This window comes from Acomys minous (genome assembly GCF_964271855.1).
Source record: "Acomys minous genome assembly, chromosome: 1".
In the NCBI taxonomy this organism is placed as follows: domain Eukaryota; kingdom Metazoa; phylum Chordata; class Mammalia; order Rodentia; family Muridae; genus Acomys; species Acomys minous.
The window spans coordinates 40,780,364-40,801,502 of NC_140483.1; the positions used below are offsets into that span (position 1 = coordinate 40,780,364).

Consider the following 21,139-nt stretch of genomic DNA (forward strand, 5'->3'; position numbering starts at 1 on the left):
ACCAGGGCTGTGTCCAAGGTCACTGCCGTGGGTGCTGCTTCACAGTGCTTCTTACTGAAAGGGACTAATTAAGTGGGTTGTGCCTGAACCAATGGTCATGTCATACATCAGGAATTACAATGAATTCAAGGTGGTTATAATTACTATTTTTAACACACAATAGATTAAAGGTGAGTTAAGAACCTAAAAAATGTTAAGAAAAACTGCAGAATTATGAAATTCTCTCAGAAACCATTTAGGAAACTTAGAAAAACTTGAATAACACTAAATATAAGCATTATATTTATTTTAGTTGTCAGATTAGTGATTATAGATTTTAATTCTTTAAATGCAGGTAATTATTTTTATAGACACAAAGAAAGATAACCCAGGGCAGGTCACAAATGCTCATAAGCAGTTAAAGAAATAATGGACTACACAGTTTTTTAGTGTCCTTTTATTTTGTTACTTTTTTTTTCTTTTTGAGTGGTAGGGTATTTGTTTTCTAGGTTTTGTTATGGTATTGGGTTTGAGGGTTTTGTTTTGTTTTGAGAAAGAACTTAAAGTTGGGTGAGCACGGAGGAGGAGAGGGTCTGCAAGAACCCGAGGGGAGGCGGAGGATACGAGAAAAACATCTAAATTGAAAATTCATTTTCAATAACAAAAAATATAATTAAAAAGAAAATACAGAGAAGAAAATTATCATTCCCGCCCGGCAGTGCAGAGATACATATTATAAATGTATGTGCGGCACAGGAATAATGAGGGCGTATTTGTGTGGGGGTGTGCACTTCCACACTGCTTCCTGCCCGCCCATCTCTGGGTTCCAGAAGAGTAATAGTGCAGGTCCTGCCAGCTCTTGCCATAGCCTACTTACGTCGCCTTGCTGTGCCAGCAGTCATCTACAGATTCAGGAGGGAGTTTATGAAACACCTGCCACTTAGCAGCCCCCAGGAGCTCTCCATGCATGACACCCTGGCCACAACCCTGTAACCACCACCATCACTGGCAAAGCTGTCATCCCTGCCTCTCCCCTGCTTCCGGAATGAGCTGCCATGGTGGAGTGATGTGCCCTACTGGTTTGCAGGACGTACACTTCTCATAGCTGTTTCTCCCGCTACATGATTTGGAGCAGAGTCTAACGGAAGCCACGCAGGGAACCCAGGGCTCTTCCTGCTTCCTGGACCAAGCCACTCCCACTAGGTAGACGTCTTACTCGTGGCTCGTGGGATAGGGGTTCATCCCACAAACTTGTGCAAAGACTCTGAAACCACTGCTGCAAATGTAAGATGAAGGAACTTTCAGAGAAAAACAAAATCACAACACTGAATATAAATAAAATTACTGGCACATTGCCTGAGACACAGCAAACATCAACATACTCAGAAAGCTGACAGATACTCAAATTATTTTAAATATTTCTCTTTAAAATATTATAGTATGTATATTTTATATACATTTTATTAATTATTCTTTTTAAAAAATCATCTGAATGAGGTAACCCAGATTCAAATACATCAAATATAAATAAGGTATGTGGATGTTAGCTGCTAAGTCTTCCATAGAGGTTAGGTATGGAGTAAGGGACTGGTTGGAAAATTGGATCACCCTAGAAAGGGGAAATAGTGTAAAGAGTTACGGATGAAAGGATGAAGGGGGGGGGTGATAGGGCAGGACCAAATGGGGAGGAGGACAGAAGAGGAAAATAAGGGAAGGAACATAAAAATTGTATAATATTAAATATATGCATATATATTTTTAACTGTCAGATTAATAACTATATAATTTTTATTTATACACAAGTACTTATTTTTATTTATAGATAAACAAGACAAGCCTTTTGGGAAACAAAGAAACATATATAAGATAACCTCAAAAAAAAAAAAAAAAAGATAGGAACATCCCAGTGTATTTCCATTCTCCAGTACTTGTATTTTAGGGAAGTTTTAAAACATAAAATATTCTTTATCTGATATCTGATACCATATACTATTTGCTCATAACATTGTTATGTTTCTTTCCCTAATTCCAATCAATTTTAAAAACTTAATACTACAACATGTAGAATATAACTTTTTAAGCTCTTATGTTGCTGATCATCTGTTTTCTAGGATTGAAAGTAAATATGTGGTGAGTGTCTTTAAAAACTAATTTCCTGTGGTTTGCATTATTTCCTCAGGTTAGATTCCAGAAGTAAATAATCTCAGAGAAATTATCAGTGACTCTTCACAGTAAGTGCACACATGCCAGGACTGCCCTCAGACCTCCAAGCTAAGCCAGCTAACCTTCATAGGAACTCTGAAGCAACACTAAAGCCTCATCTCACAGCAGTCATTACACACAAACACAGTGACATTGTTTGCCCAAGATCTCACAGCTTAAATATCCAACAATATGACTCCAGAGTCTATGTACCAGTGTCTTTCCAGAGGTAGAAAACACACACAAACACACAAAGGGGTGAGAGAGACCCTGATAACGTATCAAATAGCCTCTAAACCATGAGGTGAGGTGGAGTATTCTGACTCCTCAGTCGTCAAGGAAACCAGTTCCCGTGTCTGTATCTCCCTGCCCCTGTTAACGTCATCCACACTAAGGCACAGAACAATACCTGGCTTGCATACCTTTGCGCACCCAGTCTCCAGTATGAATATTGATAGTCACGCCTACTAAATTGCTACTTCGCTGTCTTTTCTCCCAGAGAAAATCAAGAGCTTTTCTTGCATATTCCTGTAATTAAAAAACAAAAGCATATTTGAAGAACTTTGCTTTTGGCAAAGAGGGGAAAATCCATAAATCAAAGGGCCACAGAACCTTTTAAGAATTAAGCAAAATTCTTAAAACAACCTCTTATAAATTTCCTTCAACTCTTGCCTTGGTGCTTTTTCAGCTACTCCCTGGAGAATGTCACTTACTCTTGTAGCCTGAGTCACACCCCACATGGATCATTATACTAACTGCTGACAGAGTTACATGCACTTGTTAATTCTCACCACCTCAGCGCAAAGTGGAAATCTCCTAAGGTGTTCACCCATTCTCACGTAGCAAACTTGAAGAAGATTCACAGTTGGTATGCTGTCTTTGAAAGTCATTTCAGATACTGTTTTTTTTTAAGTGACACATAATTTTATTAGTGGAAAATTAGCAAATCAACCAGGCTACTGAGGACCATTTGTATATTAATGTACACACACACACACACACACACACACATAAAACTTAAAACAATTTCTTTCTTTTATTTGTATTCATTAGATATTAAGTTGAAATTATTCCATATAAAATTCTTAGCTTTGGACAAAAAGATTTTACAAGTGGAATAGCAAAGGATAGCTATTGTTAAAATTCTAAATTAATTTTAGGGCATGAATTTATTTAGCATTGTAAAAAAAATCATTAAACCTAATTTGTTACTTTGTAGGTTTGGCAATTGAGAACAAAATCACTTACATTTCTTGATGCAAATGATACACGGTAATTATACTTCAGTAAAGTGGATCACCACTGTAATTAAGTGGTGAATTTTCAAATCTGGAAAGCTTGATACTGATTATATTTCCCTATGCCTATTGCACAGCTTTAAAAAGCAGGCACAGTAAAAGTATGGGTTTATCCAATGTTTAAAATTGAATTATAGGGCACTAATACAAGAACTCTATTATGTTTGAATATTGGTCTCCATATGTTAGGGTCAGCAAACTTTTTCTGACAAGGGTCAAATGGAAAATGGTTTGGGTGTTGTGGGTCATACTGTCACTGGTCACAATTTCTCAACTTGTGACTAAAAGAGAGGGAGACAAAAATTAAGCCATGTGATTTCACATAAACTTTATCGGGCGCGGGGGAGGAGGGGCTATAGCTCAAAACCCTGTTAAGAGCAATGCTCTGTCAAAGGATATTACAAGACTTTTTAAAAATCATGATTTTTGAACAGATTTACTTAGAAAAACAAAATAAGCTAATGGAAAGAGTAAAGACACGGCCTCTAAATCCAACTGCACTTGTTCACCCACAGGCTGCACATTTCTCTTACTGAGATATATGGGGTAATATAAGTCTGAATAATGGATATTTCCTTTGAAATAAACAAATTTATACATTAGACTCTTGATCAAGGCTTAAACACAAACACTTTACTATTAAATGATTTGTGCAGGTTTCAGAGATACAACCAGCCATTTGGAAGTCTAACAAATAAAACAGATACAAGGATATCTGTGCTACCAAGGAGTCATCAGATTTCATGATGCAGTTAAACAATCTTCTAAGAAGGAAGCTAAAATTGTCCTTTATGATCTGTATTTAATAGAGATGCTTCACAATGATTTCCATGCCTGTAACACTAAACTCTGATTAAAAATACATTAAAGTAACAGTAATCCTACAGTGAAGAATCCTAATCCTCAGCCAAAGGAAACAAATACAAAGGTAGCTCTTCCCAAACCCCAGGACATCAAAGGCCATGAAAAGCAGACCTCAAATATTGTTGCTCCTGTGAATCGACTCAAAGCAGCAAACTCAAGGATCAAGGTCCCCGCGCAGGCTGTACAGGTGTCTGTCTCAGTTCCTGTCCGAGCTTCTGGTTTTCTGATGCCAAACTTTAAGTTAATCTAAACACAATGAAAATGTTACCAAGAGCAAGTACAAAGAGATAAATGAGCTTGTGCTCTCTCACTGTAAACCAGGGCTTATCAGACTATGAAAACAACCCATGAAGTGAATGAACAGTGAGCTGAAGCCAAGGATCGCTGAGGCTCTCCAGTGATCCTCTAGGAAAATATATTCTGAGCATACAGAATTTATGGGGTAAGGAAGTTCTCCCTGATTTTCTTTCTTGACAATGTAATAATGCAACATCATTATAACAATACAATCATTAAAAGAATACAGAGTAGGATCAGCCTTAGGAGAAATTAAGCTTAATTGAGAATTTATGAAACCAGTACAATGTTAAATACCTCACAGGGAAAAATCTGATTGTTACAGTCTATATTTAGAAGAGATTAATTTTTATAGGTTTTGAGAATTAACCTATTCTTTGACAATTTCTGCATGTATACAATACATGCTGATCACACTCCTCACTCCTCCCCTCTGGTCCTCCTTTCCCGCCATAAAGTCCTCCTCCCACTAGCACGCTTTCTTTAATTACATTTATTATTTATTGTGTGTGGAGGAGGTACAGCATGCTAATCATGGAAAGTCAGTTCTCTCTCCTACTAAGTGGGCCTGAGGCTCGAACTCAGGTCATTGAGCTTGATGGCAGGGGCCTTTATTCACTGATTCATCTCACCAGGCCCTATCATTTTTGTTTTTATTTTTCTGTGACTCACTGAGTTTAGCTGGGGCTGCCCATATGGATATGAGGCTACCCTCTGGAGCATGGGAACTCACCAGTGGCTACATCACTGAGGACAGTGACTCCCCACCTCCAGTGTCCTGATCAATACTTAATACCTATTATGGCAGTGGTTCTCAGCCTTCCTAATGCTAATGTCCTTTAATATAGTTCCTCATGTTGTGCTAACACACAACCATAAAACTTCTTTAGTTACTATTTCATAACTATAACTTTGCTACTGTCATGAATTGTAATATAAGTATCTGATATGCAATCCCAATAAAAAGGTTGTTCAACCCACCAGGGGTCACAAGCCACAGGTTGAGAACTATTGTATTATATAGTAGATATTACGGTAAGATATAAAGAAATAGACCTTTGCCTTTAAGGAGCTTAAAATCCAGACAGAATCATTAGGCTAGATATAAAAATAAACAATTAATAATAATGAAAGTCACAAATAACTGCAAAGAAAGAGCAACTGACAAAAATAATACTAAAATTGAGGTGATAAAATATCACTGGGTTGGGAGAGTACCTGCAAATTAAGAAGGATAGCTAATCAGGCCATGGACAGTAAAAAAGAACCTATTACTGCCACTTTCCTAACCAGTGACACTCCCTAAAGCACTCTAAATGCTATCCTACCCCACGGACAAGCATCACTCTCGCTCTCATCAAGAAGCTTTTTCTGCAGCAGCTTGAGGCCATTACAGGGAGCCACAGCTCGTCACAATGCAGAGAACAACCGACCGTGGGGTGCCCACACCTGCCACATAACCCTACACAAGGTTCAAGAACATCGTGGAAGAAGAGGCGGAAAGACTGTAAGAGTCAGAGGACCAGGATGCCCGCTGTGGGACAGTGTCTTCTATATATAACAGGGAGCTACACTCATGAAATCTCAAAAATGCAGTTACCTAACCAAGACCCACACATCTACTGACATTCCAACATAGATAGGAACATCTCACAAACTACAGAAAAGTAACAGCTGCCAAGGGAGGTTATTCAATCCAAGTGGTCAGACCTAATAAAAAACACTGGACTCAACAGAGTGTGTGTGTGTGTTGCGCGCGTGCGCACGTGTATGTGCGTATGTGCGTGCGTGCATGTGTGTGTGTGTGTGTGTGTGTGTGTGTGTGTGTGTGTGAGAAAATAATTTAAAAGATCATGAGTTTGAGAGGGAGTAGGGGCATGAAAGGTGCTGCAGAGGGCAGAAGGAGAGGTGGAAATAATGTAAATAGAACACTCATGTGTGAAATTCTCAAAAAAAAAAAAAGATGATAAAATCCAAGTCATAGTCAAACAATAAGATCTGAGAATTGGTACTGAAGATATTTAATCAGCTTTGAAGAAATGATATTTAAAAGTATGGATAAAGTTTCTATGTGAGTTGTTTTGTTTTGTTTTCGCTGGTTTTTCGAGACAGGGTGTCTCTGTGTAGTCCTGGCTATCCTGGAACTCTCTTTGTAGACCAGACTGGCCTTGAACTCACAGAAATCCGCCTGCCTCTGCCTCCCAAGCGCTGGGGTTAAAGGCATACACCACCACTACCTGGCTCCTATGTGAGTTTTTAATAGCCACTGCACTCAGGAACTCACAGAAGTACAAGTACAGTACGAGACTGGAGCCATCACCATGTCATCTTGGGGAGGGGAGGGGTAAGTTGTTCATGCTCCAATAAACAACCTCCCACCCATGCTCACAGCAGCAACCCTAGTTAAACCCAGTGAGAGACACACACTAGAAAATCATGAAAGTAGCAGGGCAAGTCTCACTTGTTGAGGAAAAGACGTATTTCAGCAGAAGAGATGAAGGAGGAAAAGAGGTAACAGAGATGAAAATGATAAAACTTCCTTATATACATGTATGAGATGGTTAAAAAAATTTAAGAACATTCTAGACTGGGATGCAGCAAGGGTACAGCACTTGCCTAGCATGCAAAAGGCCCCACAAAAAGAAAAGGGGGGTAAAGACCAATAAATCATACAAAAGTATTTCTGTCTAGCAAATTCTTCTGACTTAGAGCCACTAATGCAGAGTCTATCATGTATCATGAGATCCAAGAGAAACTGATCATATCATTTCCATGAACCAAAGTAATTGATCAATAAGTGTGCATTAGGAAGGGAGGAAAGCTAGTCCTCTTCTAAAATAATCATTTCAAACTCTCTTGACATACAAGGAATAGAAAAATAACAAGTCTCTTTGATTACACTAAAACTTGCAGCACCTTCTGCTTCAATGTAACGCCTGCCTCTAGTGTTACAGCAGCATGAAATCAGGAGGTGCTAGGGAGATGGGTCTGTTGGTAAAGTGCTTAGAGAGCAAGCATTAGGGCTCGAGTTCAACCCTGTTACTCATGTAAAAAAGCCAGGTTTGGCAGTGTGTAGCTGTAGCCCAGTGCTAGCGAGGCAGAGGCAGATTCCTAGAGCTTCAGGTTCAATAGGAGACTACGTCTCAAAAAAATACTGTGGACCACTAAGGAAGACACCCAGTGTTGAGCTGCCGTACACATACACACATGCACAACACACACAGATACCAACATGTACATACATATATACATACAGAGAGAGAAAGAGATGCTAGACTCCTCAAATTCTAAAACTCTGTTTAAAACAAAAACTAGGGTTAACAGAGATGGTTAAGAGCTCCAACTGCTCTTGAGAGAATCCAAGGTCAACTCCAAGCACCCACATCAGGTGGCTCACAGCCCCTAACTCCAGCTCCATGGGACCCAGCGACACCTTCTCTGGTCTCTGTGGATACCTGCACTGGTGCACATACCCACAGGTAAACGCAGGCATATGCGTGCATGTGCACACACATACACAACACACACATGCACGCATGCACTCGATTGAGCGCTCTTAAAAAACAGCTCGGGGCTTGAGAGATGGAGCACTGGCTGCTCTTCCAGAAGACCCAGGTTCGTTTCCCAGCGTCCACATGGTGCCTCTCAGCTGTCTGAAATTCCAGTTCCAGATAATCCAATGCCCTCTTCTAGGCTCTGTGAGCATCAACAGGCAGGTAGCACACATACACACATGCAGGCAAAACACCCACACACATAATTTTTTTAAGTTAAAAAACATAAATGGAAGTAAAACAACTAAAAATACTAAAAGTAAATTCAAATGTATACATACTGCTTTAAATAGTTTCACATCTATTTTAATAAACTAAGGGGAAATGACCAGTTAACAATGCAAACATACTAGCAAGCCAAGGCATTCTCATTTAAAATGACTCCAGTGTCCCCCTCACAATACTGAGGAAAGAATGACACTGAACAGTGTTGGAATCACACGTTCTGCCATCGAGGGAATATCAAAGTATCTTTCTGGCAGCAAGTGAGTACTCAGAGTCTTTAAAAGCATTCCATACTTCTTTCTTCTAGTGATTCATCCGAAAAATTTAAAATAAAATTCAGAACAATGTAAAAAGATGTATGTAAGATTGTCTGTTGACAGAAAAGATATTTAAACACTAAAGCTGGAGCCAGGGAGATGTCTCAGTACGGTGCTGCCGCCTAGGCACACGTCCTTGTCTGGGGCTGGCTGCATGCTCTATAACCCCTGTACTGTGGGACCCAGAGGAAGGCCTGAAGCTCATTAGTGAGCCAGCATGGAGGACCCAACGAGCTCCCACATCAGTGAGACCCTAGCTCAAAAACCTAAGATTGAAAACAGACAGCTGACTACCTCGGGTCTCTCTACCCATCCTCACCCCCAACACACACACACACACACACACACACACACACACACACACACACTGACACATATGTATATATACTCACACTAACAAGTACATATAACATGCACATATAGAAGAAAAAAAAGGAAAAACTACCCAAACTGAAAAGTTAAATAATATGGGATTTAATTCTAATATTTCATTAGAGAAAACGTACCAGTCATGACATACTGAACAGGTGGGGAAATGAATGGGTGTGACCTCTGGTTTGGGAAGCACCTACCCAGTCAACAATGACTTAATAAATGAGCCTTGCCTAACTAACTTTCAGAGAAGTTATAGTATGCAGTAGAGACGGTAGGCCTAAAAGCATGCAGTACAGAAATCCCTAGGCGGGCGTGAGAGCACTGCTCACGGTTGTGGATGGAAAGGTCGTTTCCCTGGGTTACAGGGGTATATTAGTTTGAATGAGAATGGCCCCACTGGCTTATGTTCCAATGCTTAGTCCCCAGCTGGAGAATTATTTGGGAAGGATTAGGAGGTGTGGCCTTGCTGTGAGAGCACTATGTGCTGTTTTGGATGGAAAGGTGTGTTGCAGGGCTGAGCTTAGAAGATTTAAAATCCTCCTACCAATGTGCTCTCTGCTGCCTGCTTGCAGTTTGGGATGGGAGGTCTCAGCTGTGACTGCTGTCGGGCCTTCCCTCACCTGCAATGGACTCTAACCCTTTGAAACCATCAGCCTAACTAACCCCTTCCTTTCATGTTACCTTGGCCATGGTGTCTTGTCAGGGCGATAGAAAGGTAACTAAGCACTATGATAGAACACTAGAAAGCCTATTGCTGAGCTGTAACAAGTTCTGAATGTTAAGGGCCAGCCAATGGGGCAAGGAGAATGTTAAAGTTTTGAAAGCAATTCAGTATCAAATGTTTTAGTCCCAGTATTTTCCTAATAATAAGCCTGAGGAGAGAATAACCACATTAAGATATAGTAGTTTATGAATGAAATTAAATTGGCTTTATTTTTGGTTGTAAGCCTAGCCTTTAAAGGCTGAGCCATCTCTCCAACCCTTAAGTTGGTTTTAATAGCACAGCAGCAAAATCAAAAAGGAAAGTGACAGACCTCAAGTCTGACTTAGACAAATGGGAGGGAAACAGTGTTCGTGAAGAATAAGAGAGCTCACGCCACCCTCAGTGGCTTCTTCCTCCTCTGTTTTAAATATAAAATATTCTTGGAGGACAAAACCATAGCGAAGCTCCCTCAAGAACTCTACAGCTGGGTCTCAGAGCTCTAATGCCAGCAAAGCAGGAACCCAGGGCAGCCAGCAACCCACACTGTAGCCTCCTTCCCCCACTGGTCTGCCCCACAGCACCCTGCAGGGCGTCACACCTAGACACTCCCCTTCTGGAGCCTTATTCTTATGATTTTATCACACTGCCCACTGGGCGATGTTTGCTCCTGAATCTCTGAATGCATTCTTCTCCAGCAGCTCCACTTCCGCCTCACCCTCTCCTCGGAGAGTAACACCTTCCTACTCTCCCAGCTTCTGCCTCATCTTAGCACCAACAACTCTGGCCCACACTGCAGTCTGGCAGTCTCCTCTTCTGCAGCATTATCTAGCCTGACACACTGAGGCCGAAGAAAGCTTGCATAAATTTTCACATTGCTCAAATGTGACTTAGCAGAAATGTCAAAACAAATTTGCTGTCAGCTTTGACGCATCTTCTTTGAGGCTCACGTGGGTGAGAAACACCTCTGATCACAGGAACTCACTCTGTTAACAGCAAAGGAAGTGCCAATGAACTACGTGTTCGCAGTGACTTACCCTGGGATAGGGAAGGCCGCTGGTAGTGTTGAAAGCGGGTAAGAGTTTGTAACCCAGCTGCTTTGCCATTTGGAGAAGTTCGTCGTTATACCACTGCATGTATTCACCTTTCTCTTTCAGCATGATTGCAAGCGAATGTCCACCCAAAAGACCCCTAGGATCATAGAGACAAAACATTGCCTGCAATTTAACTACAGATATTTACAAGCTACTACCTAAGAAGGTGTGAGCAATTGTTCTCAACAATCTGCAAACATAGGAAAGGCTACAGATCAATTTAATTCTTTTTTACTGACTACTCGTTTTGTGACAAGCTATTATAATCACATAGCTAACATATTAAAACCAACAAACAAATAAAAATATTAGGGGATGGCAAGAAGGCTCAGTGGGTAAAGGGATTTGCTACCAAGGCTGCAGACTAGAGTTCAAACTCCAAACTCCACTTACTACAAGTACAGAACTTGTTCCTTCCTACACACTGTCCTACGGGCTACTCCGGCACATAACAAATAAACAAATACTTGACATTCTTAAGTATCTTACTTTTTCTTAAACCAAAGTACACCCTGGATATCACATGTATTTTAACAAACAAGATAAATGTTTTAAAAATGAATTTAAAGTTTTATCACCCTGAAAATCTCTGCCTCTTATTATAACATTTAAAAATTTAAATGTTAGTTAAAAATTAGTCCTCATTAAAGGACTAATAATCTCTAAGAAGCTATGTCAGGCTTGTTACATTTCATTGAAGAGTAGCTCACTTGACAAGGAGACAGGACAGAGGACTACACAAGCTATCAAACATAAACTTACCTAATGCTGGAATGAATTAATTTTATCTCATACTTTAGCTAGCTGTCAAGGGTAGTATTACTGTGTAAGGAGCAAGACTGTAAACTGAGTCTCACGTGGCTTCTCTGCAGAGGCTTCTGGCTAATGCTGGCCAACTATGTAGACTTCTGGAAACCGCTGACGTGACTAAGAGAAAATGCAGTGAACCTACAACTCCTTCTCACACTTGGATCACCTGTGACGTGAATCTCTTTCCAAAGACTGTTGTGTCTGTTACACCATAATATGCGGTTATCCCCATGGCCTACTTAAAGTTTTGTTTTGTTTTGTTTGTTTGAGAAAAGCTCACTCTAGCTTGGGCTGGGATGGGTTTGGGACTTACTGTGTGGCCAGGTTGGTTTTGAACTTCTTACAATCCTCCTGCCATAGCTTTCTAAGGGTCAGAATCACAAGTCTGAGCCACCATGCCTGGATTCCATTTTTTTTTTTAATGTGTATGGGTGTTTGGGTGGCTGATGAATGTCTGTCTGCCTGTCCACCACGTGCATGCAGCACCCTTGGAGGCCAGAGAGGGATGGGATCCCCTGGAACTAGACTTTCAGTGACTGTGAGCAGCCATGTGGGAGCTGGGAATTCCACCTGGGTCTTCCGCAAGAGCAGCTGGTGCTCTTGACTGTTGAGCCATCTCTCCCGCACCCCCAAATTTTGTATTTCAGGCGAAAGAAACAGCTTTACTACATTCAAGAAACAATCAGCCGGAAGCTTTTCCAGTGTTATCATTACATCCTTAGTGTTGTGCACTTACCCAAGAACTCTGATGTTTGTTTCAAAGACTGACACAACTACATCATTATCTAAGTTAACATCTCTTAAAACTTTTCTCACTGCATCTTCAAATTCCTTAGTTTTGTTTAATACCTAGGGGAAGAAAGGAATGAGATAAAATTCTTTTCTTTCAAGTCAAGAAAAAAACTATACTTAGAATTAGATACTAGAATCAATGTTAGCATACTTTAAGAGTCAGAAAGATGAGGCATACAAAATAAAATATCCCTTAAGTATATTATAAAAATGGGATGTACAAAACTGAAAAGTTAAGTACAAACAACAGAACATCTTTACACACTGACATACTTTCAGGACTTTAAAACACCCATGAAAAGGAATTCAGACTGGGTTTATACCACAGGTTGACACATCTCTAAGCCCAAATCTAAAGTCCAAAGTGCTTCAAAATCTGAAATGTTTAGGTTTTAAATACCTTGTTGGCACCACTCAAAATGTTACAGATTTCCAGTATTTTAGATTTTGGATTAGGAACGCCAAGCCTGTAAAGCTTATGACATATTCTAAAATACAAAGTTATGAACCCAAGTGATTCAGATAAGAAGATTCTTTTTTATACTTCAACAGATGACAGGCAGGGATATAGAGAACCTTTTCTTCCCTACTTCAGTTCCTCTACTTCAACTACTGTTCATATGTGTCCATATATTGCCCAGGACCTACAGTTAAGCTACATGAGGTGTGCTCTGCAGGGATTTTGGCTTCTATGTCAGAACACAGTCAACAGCCATCCTGCTCATCAAGCAGCGTCTTAGACACCAGGCTCTTGGGCTCGCCCAGTGGGTGGAGGCACCTGCTGCCAACCCGCTGGCCTGAATTCAATCCCTGAGACCTATACAATAGAAGGAGAAATTCAGCCCTTGCAAGTTGCACTCCGTGCAGTGTGGTACATGCACCCACATACACACACACACACAAAATAGACAAATATGTAACTATGTAAAATGAGACACTGCCTACTCCAGAAGAAGTACTGTCTTCATCTGACTGAGCCTCAGCCCTTACCCGATGCCACCCGTATCCCACGCACATCCCACTGGCAAAGGAAGCGGGGTGACACTACAGTCAAGAACAGGCCCTGATTTGAGGTCTAGTTCTCTCACTTCAGTCACTTGTGAGTCATATCTGAGCATATTCCTTCATCAATACAGGAGGGAGACCCTGCTCTACATAGTGGCGCTTGCTTAAGTGAGATCGTGTGTGCAAAGTACTTTAACCAGAGTGCCTGATACAAGTGTTTAATATCATTACTATTCTAATCAAGCAAGTCTAGACTTGTGACTCAACTGAAACCTCAGTGAGTTCTTGGAATGAGCTCCATGAAAAAGGGTCACTGTCATTACAAAAGCTGCCTTGGAGGCTGCAGAGATGGCTCAGCGGTTAAGAGCAACTGTTTGCTCTTCCAAAGGTCCTGAGTTCAATCCCTGGCAAGCACATGGTGGCTCACAACCATCTATAATGAGATATGGTGCCCTCTTCTGGCTTGCTGGCACATATGTAGGCAGAATACTATATACATAATAAATAAATAAATCTTTAAAAAAATTAAAAACAAAAACAAGAAAACAAAAGCTGCCCTGGGTTTTCCATCTAAATTACAGACATGATTAGATTTTATTTAGAGACCAGATGCAGTAGAAGAGGTTTGCCTTTAGCTGTTGACTCCTTTGGTTTAACAATACTCTGAATGTTAGAGGCACCCTCTCTGAGCTGCTCTCACAGAGCGATTCTGTCCCAAAATTAAGAAATATGCTGCAAGGGAAATATAGACAATAGCAGAAAACTTTCTGCTACTTGAAAGATGTTTTAAATCTTGATTCATTTTTAGTATTAATCAGCACTTGGAATAATTTAAAATACAGGACTGACCCTTAAAGATAACCCTTAAACAAGCCCATTTCCACAGGGCCTAATGGCAAAAACATCGAGAAGACAGTACTTCAGAATCATAGCATTTGGAACACAATGCTGCTCCTCCACCACCACAAACAACTCTAAAACTTAATACGAATTAACACAAGCTCTACAGTGTACGGGTTGAAAGGAAAAGCCAAAAATGCCTGCTGGGAAAAACAATTTTTGTTTGTGCGTAAGTGTGAGTATCATGTGGCATACCACCATGGGTCAAGAACAGCAAAGCATTTTTCCAAATTACCTTTTTTCAAAAGCGTCAACCTCCTCACCCCAAGGCAGGGGAGACATGTAAGCCAGACATCTTGATAAACCATTTGAGTATCTCCATTCTGCTACATGATTGCATTTGACAGTAACTTGACATAACGTAACCAAGCTTTTATTACGAAGCAAAGATCTGAACATCTTAAATTGTTACAGCTTCTATTCCATACATAGTAATATTTGAGTGTGGATATCAGGAAACTTATAAAATACATAACTCCAGGAAAAATGGAACTTACCACAAGGGTATCCAGAGAATCAATCAGTGTTAGGGAAAACCTAAGAAACAAGTGTAACAAGATATAACACGCTATAAGCAGCTCTCCCATGTATCTACATTACAATGTGATCTACACAACAACCAAGCCATCTGAAGCAGCTATGCACCGCTGAAGATGCATAGAAACTTCACTGGCTCCTTTAAAAACAAATAAAACTTTAAAGCTCAATGCGAAGGGCCCAACCCCAGCCACACAAATAAATTAGTAGTTATACATCAAAACACACCACATAATACATGCATGTATACATCATACATACATACATACATATGCAGTGACCTTATAACATGGTGATGGCTTCATGTGCATTTTAAAGATTACATCAAAGTTACGTACTTTTTATTTTTTTATTTTTATTTTTATTTTTTTTAGTTACGTACTTTTAAAATATTTATTTATTTATTACACATATAGTGTTCTGGCTACATGTGTGCCTGCAGGGCAGAAGAGGATACCACATCTCATTATAGATGGTTTGTGAGCCACGATGTGGTTGCTGGGAATTGAACTCAGGATCTTTGGAAGAACAGCCAGTGCTCTTAACCTCTGAGCCATCTCTCCAGCCTCTGTTACATATTTTTTCAAAGTTATACCTAGTTTAATAAGCTACATTATTTTTTTTCAGAGTAGGAAAGAATAAAGGACCTTAATATAAAGCTTAAGGTAGGTTTCCTTTTTCTTTCTTTTTTAAGACATTCTTTAAAACCTGGTCAACTGTGCTAGTAAGAGGGCTCGATGGGTCAAAGTGTTTCAGTCCCTAGGATCCACGTGGTGAAAGGAGAAGACCAGCTCTTGCGAGTTGTCCTCTGACCTCCACATGCAAATTGTAAACATATAAACAAATAAATGAAAAAAGAACTTAAGTTGGGAAAGCCCCAGAAATGTGACCATGAAGGGATTGACCACTCTGAAGTGCCTTATGCTCATACTCACTTTCCCAAGGCGTCATCCACGTCACCCCGGCTCGGCTCCTGGCCTCTGACGCGTCCTCTACAGGTTAAAGGCATGAGTTCATCAGCTGGGTAAGCATGTTCCTACAGGAAAATCTTAGTAAGTCACTGAAGAAAGTGAGAGGAACAGACATCATTTAGAGCATAGGATGGGTACTTAAAAGGTGGACTATCTATACAATTTATAGACAATTTAAATTTAACGCATGCTTGAAAAAATATTAAAATTTCTTTTAAAAACTGTTAAGCTGGGCAGTGGTGGTGCATGCTTTCAAATCCCAGCATTCAGGAGGCAGAAGCAGGCAAATCTCTATGAGGCCAGCCTGGTCTACAGAGTGAGTTCAAGGACAATGAAACTCTGTCTTAAAAAACAAAAAGCAAACAACAACAAAAACCCTGACAATCTGATTGCCTCTTTGATTCTCACTCTCCACCATTAAAACCAGATTCTGGCATTTTAATTTTACTCATGTGTTAGTAGGTCAAAAGCATGTACGTGTATGACTTATAATACTTGTTTTTGAAACATAGGCTCACTATTATATCCTGTTACTGGCAATGCTCCTGCCTTAGCCTTCTGAAAACTGGGATTCCAAGTGCATGCTGCTCAGATAAGAGCTGGGACATGAACACCCAGATCTGCTCAGTGGATCTTACTGGATGCAGTCCTTTCTCCTAGTGGTGGATAATAGCAGAGATATTCCAGGTTCCCATACAGCTGTGTACATGCATTGTTTTGTGTGCAGAGCTAGGGCCTCAGTGACTGACCTACATCCAGAAAGTTTTTCAAGGTACTTCTATTGCCAAAGGAGACTCAATAAACATGGTTTGTTATACACAATAAAATATCTTTTATCCTTTCCTTGTTTAGTTTTTTAGTTCTGTTTGTAGCATTTTTACTACAAGCTTTAATTAAGTATGTAAGTAAATCTATTCATTTCTTCCTTCATGGTCTCTGGATTTCAGGAATGCTGCACCAGGCTACTGTGGGCCCTAGAAACATCACTCATATGCATACACACACACATATGTACACATACATACACACTACAATTAAGTGTTTTCTCTATCTGGAATTTACTTTGTTTCTAATGTTTAATGATATTTGTTCCACCAAAGGTCAATCTTCTAAAGTCTACTTTTTAAAGAATCCATTCTTTCTCAATTATATGAAACATTGGCCAAATTATCAACATAACTTAAGAAACTGGTTATGACATGGGACTAAAGATGTCACAGAGAAAGTAAAGTAACCCTGCATACTTCATGACACTAAGAGAGCAAAGTATCAAATGCTTGATGCTCATCTGGAATTAGCATGTGCGCGTGCACACCCTGCCTAAGAAGGCGTTTATCCTGCATCTGAGGAGAGCAGCGCTGCCAAGCACCTGCAGGAAACTTTTCATACAAACAGCAAATGCCTTACTTTCCATTTTTAATACTTTAAATATTAAAAATACTAAATATTAGCTTTGTCAGCTTTCAATTTTACCCATAACCACCAGGGAATTTTGAGAAAGGCCATGTGTTGGAGTTCCTGGCCTCTACTTTTCTTCTGCTACACACTACGTACCTGGAGTTCAGGTACCCGAGCTGCACGAGCTGCACACAGGGACTCATACATACACGTGGGATATTTCTGCTCAACTTTAGGAATTGAGAACTGAATGGCAATTGAGTAATAAACAAGTCACACACAGCATAGGCATCAGACTACTCCTGGGAACTTTCCAGAGAAATACCCAGCAAGCGGAAAGACGGCAGAACTGCCTTCAAGTGTCTGGAGGAAAGAAAACATGTCTGTCGCAAGCATTCCAGGCTGCTCAGCTGTTCTCCAAGTCAAGTAAGGGAGGAGACAACTGAGCAGAGACACAGAATACCTACGACCCTTTCAGACCCAGGAAACTTCCTGAGGATCTCAGGCAGCCAAGACAAACACCAAAATCAAAACTCAGGAATGAAGGAACCGAGGAAGGAGGAACAGAAGTATGGTGTGGGTCAACTCCGCGCACAAGACTCCTTGCACAAGACTCCCCGCGCAAGCACTCTGGGGTGTTCCCAGAGCACAGTGCAAACGTTATGAACCTTCAAAGCTCCTCGTCAAAAGTCTCGATTTTGGAAGATGGTGAAATGGAAGAGCAGTTAAAGCACCCGCTGTTTGTTCTGGTACATTTTTGCCAACCTGGCACAAGCTCCAGTCATTTGGTATGAGGGATTCTCAATGACAATGTCTCTGTAAGATTTGCTTTTACATGTTCGCAGGTCACTTTCTGTTTCATGATTGGTATGTGTGAGCCCAGCCCACTAGGGATGCTATCACTCATGGGCAGGTGCTCCTGGGTGTGTAAGAAAGCAGGCTGGGCAAGCCATGGGAGAGCAAGCCCGTAAGTAGCACCCTTCTGAGCCCTGCATCAGTTCCCACCGCCAGGCCCTGCCCTGACTTCCTGGATGATACGCTCCTCTCCAAATTATTTGTGGTCATAGTGTTTTCAGAGCAACAGAACCGGACTAGATAACAGCTTTTCCAAAGGCCCCAGGTGCAGTTCCTGGCATCTAGAAAGTGGCTCAGCACCACTTTTAAGTCCACTTCCAGGGATCTGACACCTCTTTTGGCCTCCAAGGACCCTGTATGCTGATGCTGCACTCAGATACACATGGGGAAACACTTAAGACAGAGAAACATGAATAAATCTTTTTGTTGTTGTTGTTTTTGTTTTTTTGAGACAGGGTTTCTTTGTGCAGTTTTGGTTGTTCCTGAACTCGCTTTGTAGATCAGGCTGGCTTCGAACTCACAGAGATCCACCTGCCTCTGCCTCCCAAGTGCTGGGATTAAAGGAGTGCACCACAGCCGTAAATCATTTTTTTAATTCTTATTTTTCCTCTACACTTGAGTAATGGTTACAGTCATCAACACTGTCTGTATTTCTTAGCCTACTTTTTAGAAAACTGAATGTTCCATAATGATTCATCCTGAGATATTTTGACATAATTAGAATCCATATCTAGCCACCACATTCTGAATTTTATGCTATATTTTTAAAATTTTAATAATACACATTTTCAGCATAAATTCCTCATTATTATTATGTGTCAATCTTACAACAACTGATTCCCCAGAGTGCTTATAATTTTATTGCTTTGTTTTATATTTAATACATGTAAATTATAAAAGCAAAAAAATTTAAAGTTGCTTTAATATTTTAAAAGTTATTTTGTAAAAAGACAAAATATTAATCTGATGGTAAAAGTTCCTTAGTATTTTTACCTACTGTTTAGAAACCTCATACTGCTATTTTTTGAGTTCTATAAAGCAAAATCACAAATGCTTTTATCTGAAATTAAATGTAAATCTAAACTCCAAATTATATATGAAAATTCAAACCCTGAACCTATCTAGATAATAAAAATATCCACATCAAGTACAAAACAGAATAATCAAAGTAACTTGGAGGTAAAGTATAAAAATACTTCATACTCTTTGTCTCAAGGTTAAAGATAAAATAAAGCCAGAGCCTTCCTTCAGGTTAACCACAAAGTGCACTCCAGAGAGTTTGCATACTGCCAGAGCAAAGCATACGTGGCAGCAAACAGCTGCAGCAGGTTCCAGACAGGCCGGCTGTGTGACGCACAGTAATGTCTCCTCTCCACGTGTTGCCAGAAAAGGGGAAACAATCATGTTGACAAAACAAAGAGTCACGAAAACATTGAATAACTAATTATAACTCAGAAGTGGAACTCAGGTGATAAAAAGAGTCTTGCAGGAACCACAAAGAAAAGGTACCTGACTAAATGCAAAAGGGGAAAAGTAAGTTAAGATACAAACTAGTATTCTCCATATTAGACTTTCAATTTACTATGGCTTGAGGTGACAAACTCAGCTATAGAGAGTCAAGTCAAAACGCCAGCCTGAAGACTTTTTAGTAGCACTTATTACATATTAGGTGGAGGGAAAACATTTCACCCTAGTAAAATACAACAACTAAAATCATAACCATATTATTGAGCCTAAGTAGGTAGAACAACATTCATAAAGACTTAATATTAAGAATCAGTTCTCAGCCTGGTGCAGTGGTGCACACCTTTAATCCCAGCACTAAGGAGGCAGAGGCAGGAGGATCTGTGTTCCAAGACAATCAGTGCTGTTACACAGAGAAACTGTCTGGGAAAACAAGAAAGAAAGAAAGAAAGAAAGAAAGGAAGGAAAAAAGGAAGGAAAAAAGGCAGGAAGAAAGAGAAAGAGAAAGAAATGGAAGGAAAAGAAAAGAAAAAAGAAAAAGGGAGGAAGGAAGGAGAGAAAGAAAGAAAGGAAGGAAGGAAGGAAGAAAGAGGGAAATCAGGTCTCTCCATAAAGCCAGGCAGGTACCAGGGTGCACAGCTGAGATCACAGCACAACACTTGGATGAGGGAGAGGAGGATCAGGAGTTCAAGGTGATTTCTGCCTACACAATAAGTTCAAGACTGTTTCAGGGGCGAAAAAACAGAAAAAAGAAATTCTCTGCAAATTGTTCTATTGATTCAACATAACACCAAACAAAAGCTGGTGATTGAGCAGAAGCTGGCGATATGGTCTTGATTTTACATAGAAATGCAAAAAAAAAAAAAAATCTAAAATAGCCAGAAACAATCCTGGAAAAGGAAAACAAAGCTAGCAGATTGACAATGCTGAGCTGAGAATGTGTCACAAGGTTACAAAAATTGGGCCAATGTGACAGTGGTGTAAAGAAGCAGGAAACAAAGCACAGAGCCTAGAGAGCCCCATCTACCTACCCATCTATCTATCTGCTCACCCACCTACCTACCCACCTACCCACCCACCCACCCACCTACCTACCCACCCACCCACCCACCTACCCACCCACCCACCTACCTACTACCTACCTATCTGCTCACCTACCCACCCACCTACCTACCCACCTACCTACTACCTACTATCTGCCCACCTACCTACTACCTACCCACCTACCTACTATCTGCCCACCTACCTACTATCTGCCCACCTACCCACTCAGCCACCCACAGTCAAATCTTTCTTTCTACATAGGTGTCAAGGTAATTGTGCAGGAACAGGCCAGTCATTACAACAATAGTGCCATAATAACTACATATGCACACATGAAAAGAAAACCTTTATGTCATAATATGCAAATATTAACTCAAAATGAGTCACAAGTCTAAGAGAATAAACTAAAGTTATATATATATCATCCAGGAGCAAAAAAAGGAAAGTTTTGTGTGCTT

The 21,139-nt window shown here is 40.2% G+C and overlaps 1 protein-coding gene across 5 annotated transcripts in view; it reads right to left on the minus strand.

Annotated features, from left to right (window-relative positions):
- The window catches only part of EDEM3 (ER degradation enhancing alpha-mannosidase like protein 3), a 63,336-nt gene that overhangs the window by 31,267 nt on the left and 10,930 nt on the right, over positions 1-21,139 (minus strand). For all 5 annotated transcript variants that reach the window (XM_084782103.1, XM_084782101.1, XM_084782104.1 and 2 more), the window contains exons 3-8: positions 15,885-15,985; positions 14,910-14,949; positions 12,452-12,564; positions 10,849-11,002; positions 4,455-4,589; positions 2,604-2,709 (exon numbers count right to left, since the gene is read on the minus strand). In XM_084782103.1, coding sequence (XP_084638229.1) covers positions 2,604-2,709; positions 4,455-4,589; positions 10,849-11,002; positions 12,452-12,564; positions 14,910-14,949; positions 15,885-15,985 — 649 coding nt within the window. The remainder of the gene's footprint in view (positions 1-2,603; positions 2,710-4,454; positions 4,590-10,848; positions 11,003-12,451; positions 12,565-14,909; positions 14,950-15,884; positions 15,986-21,139) is intronic.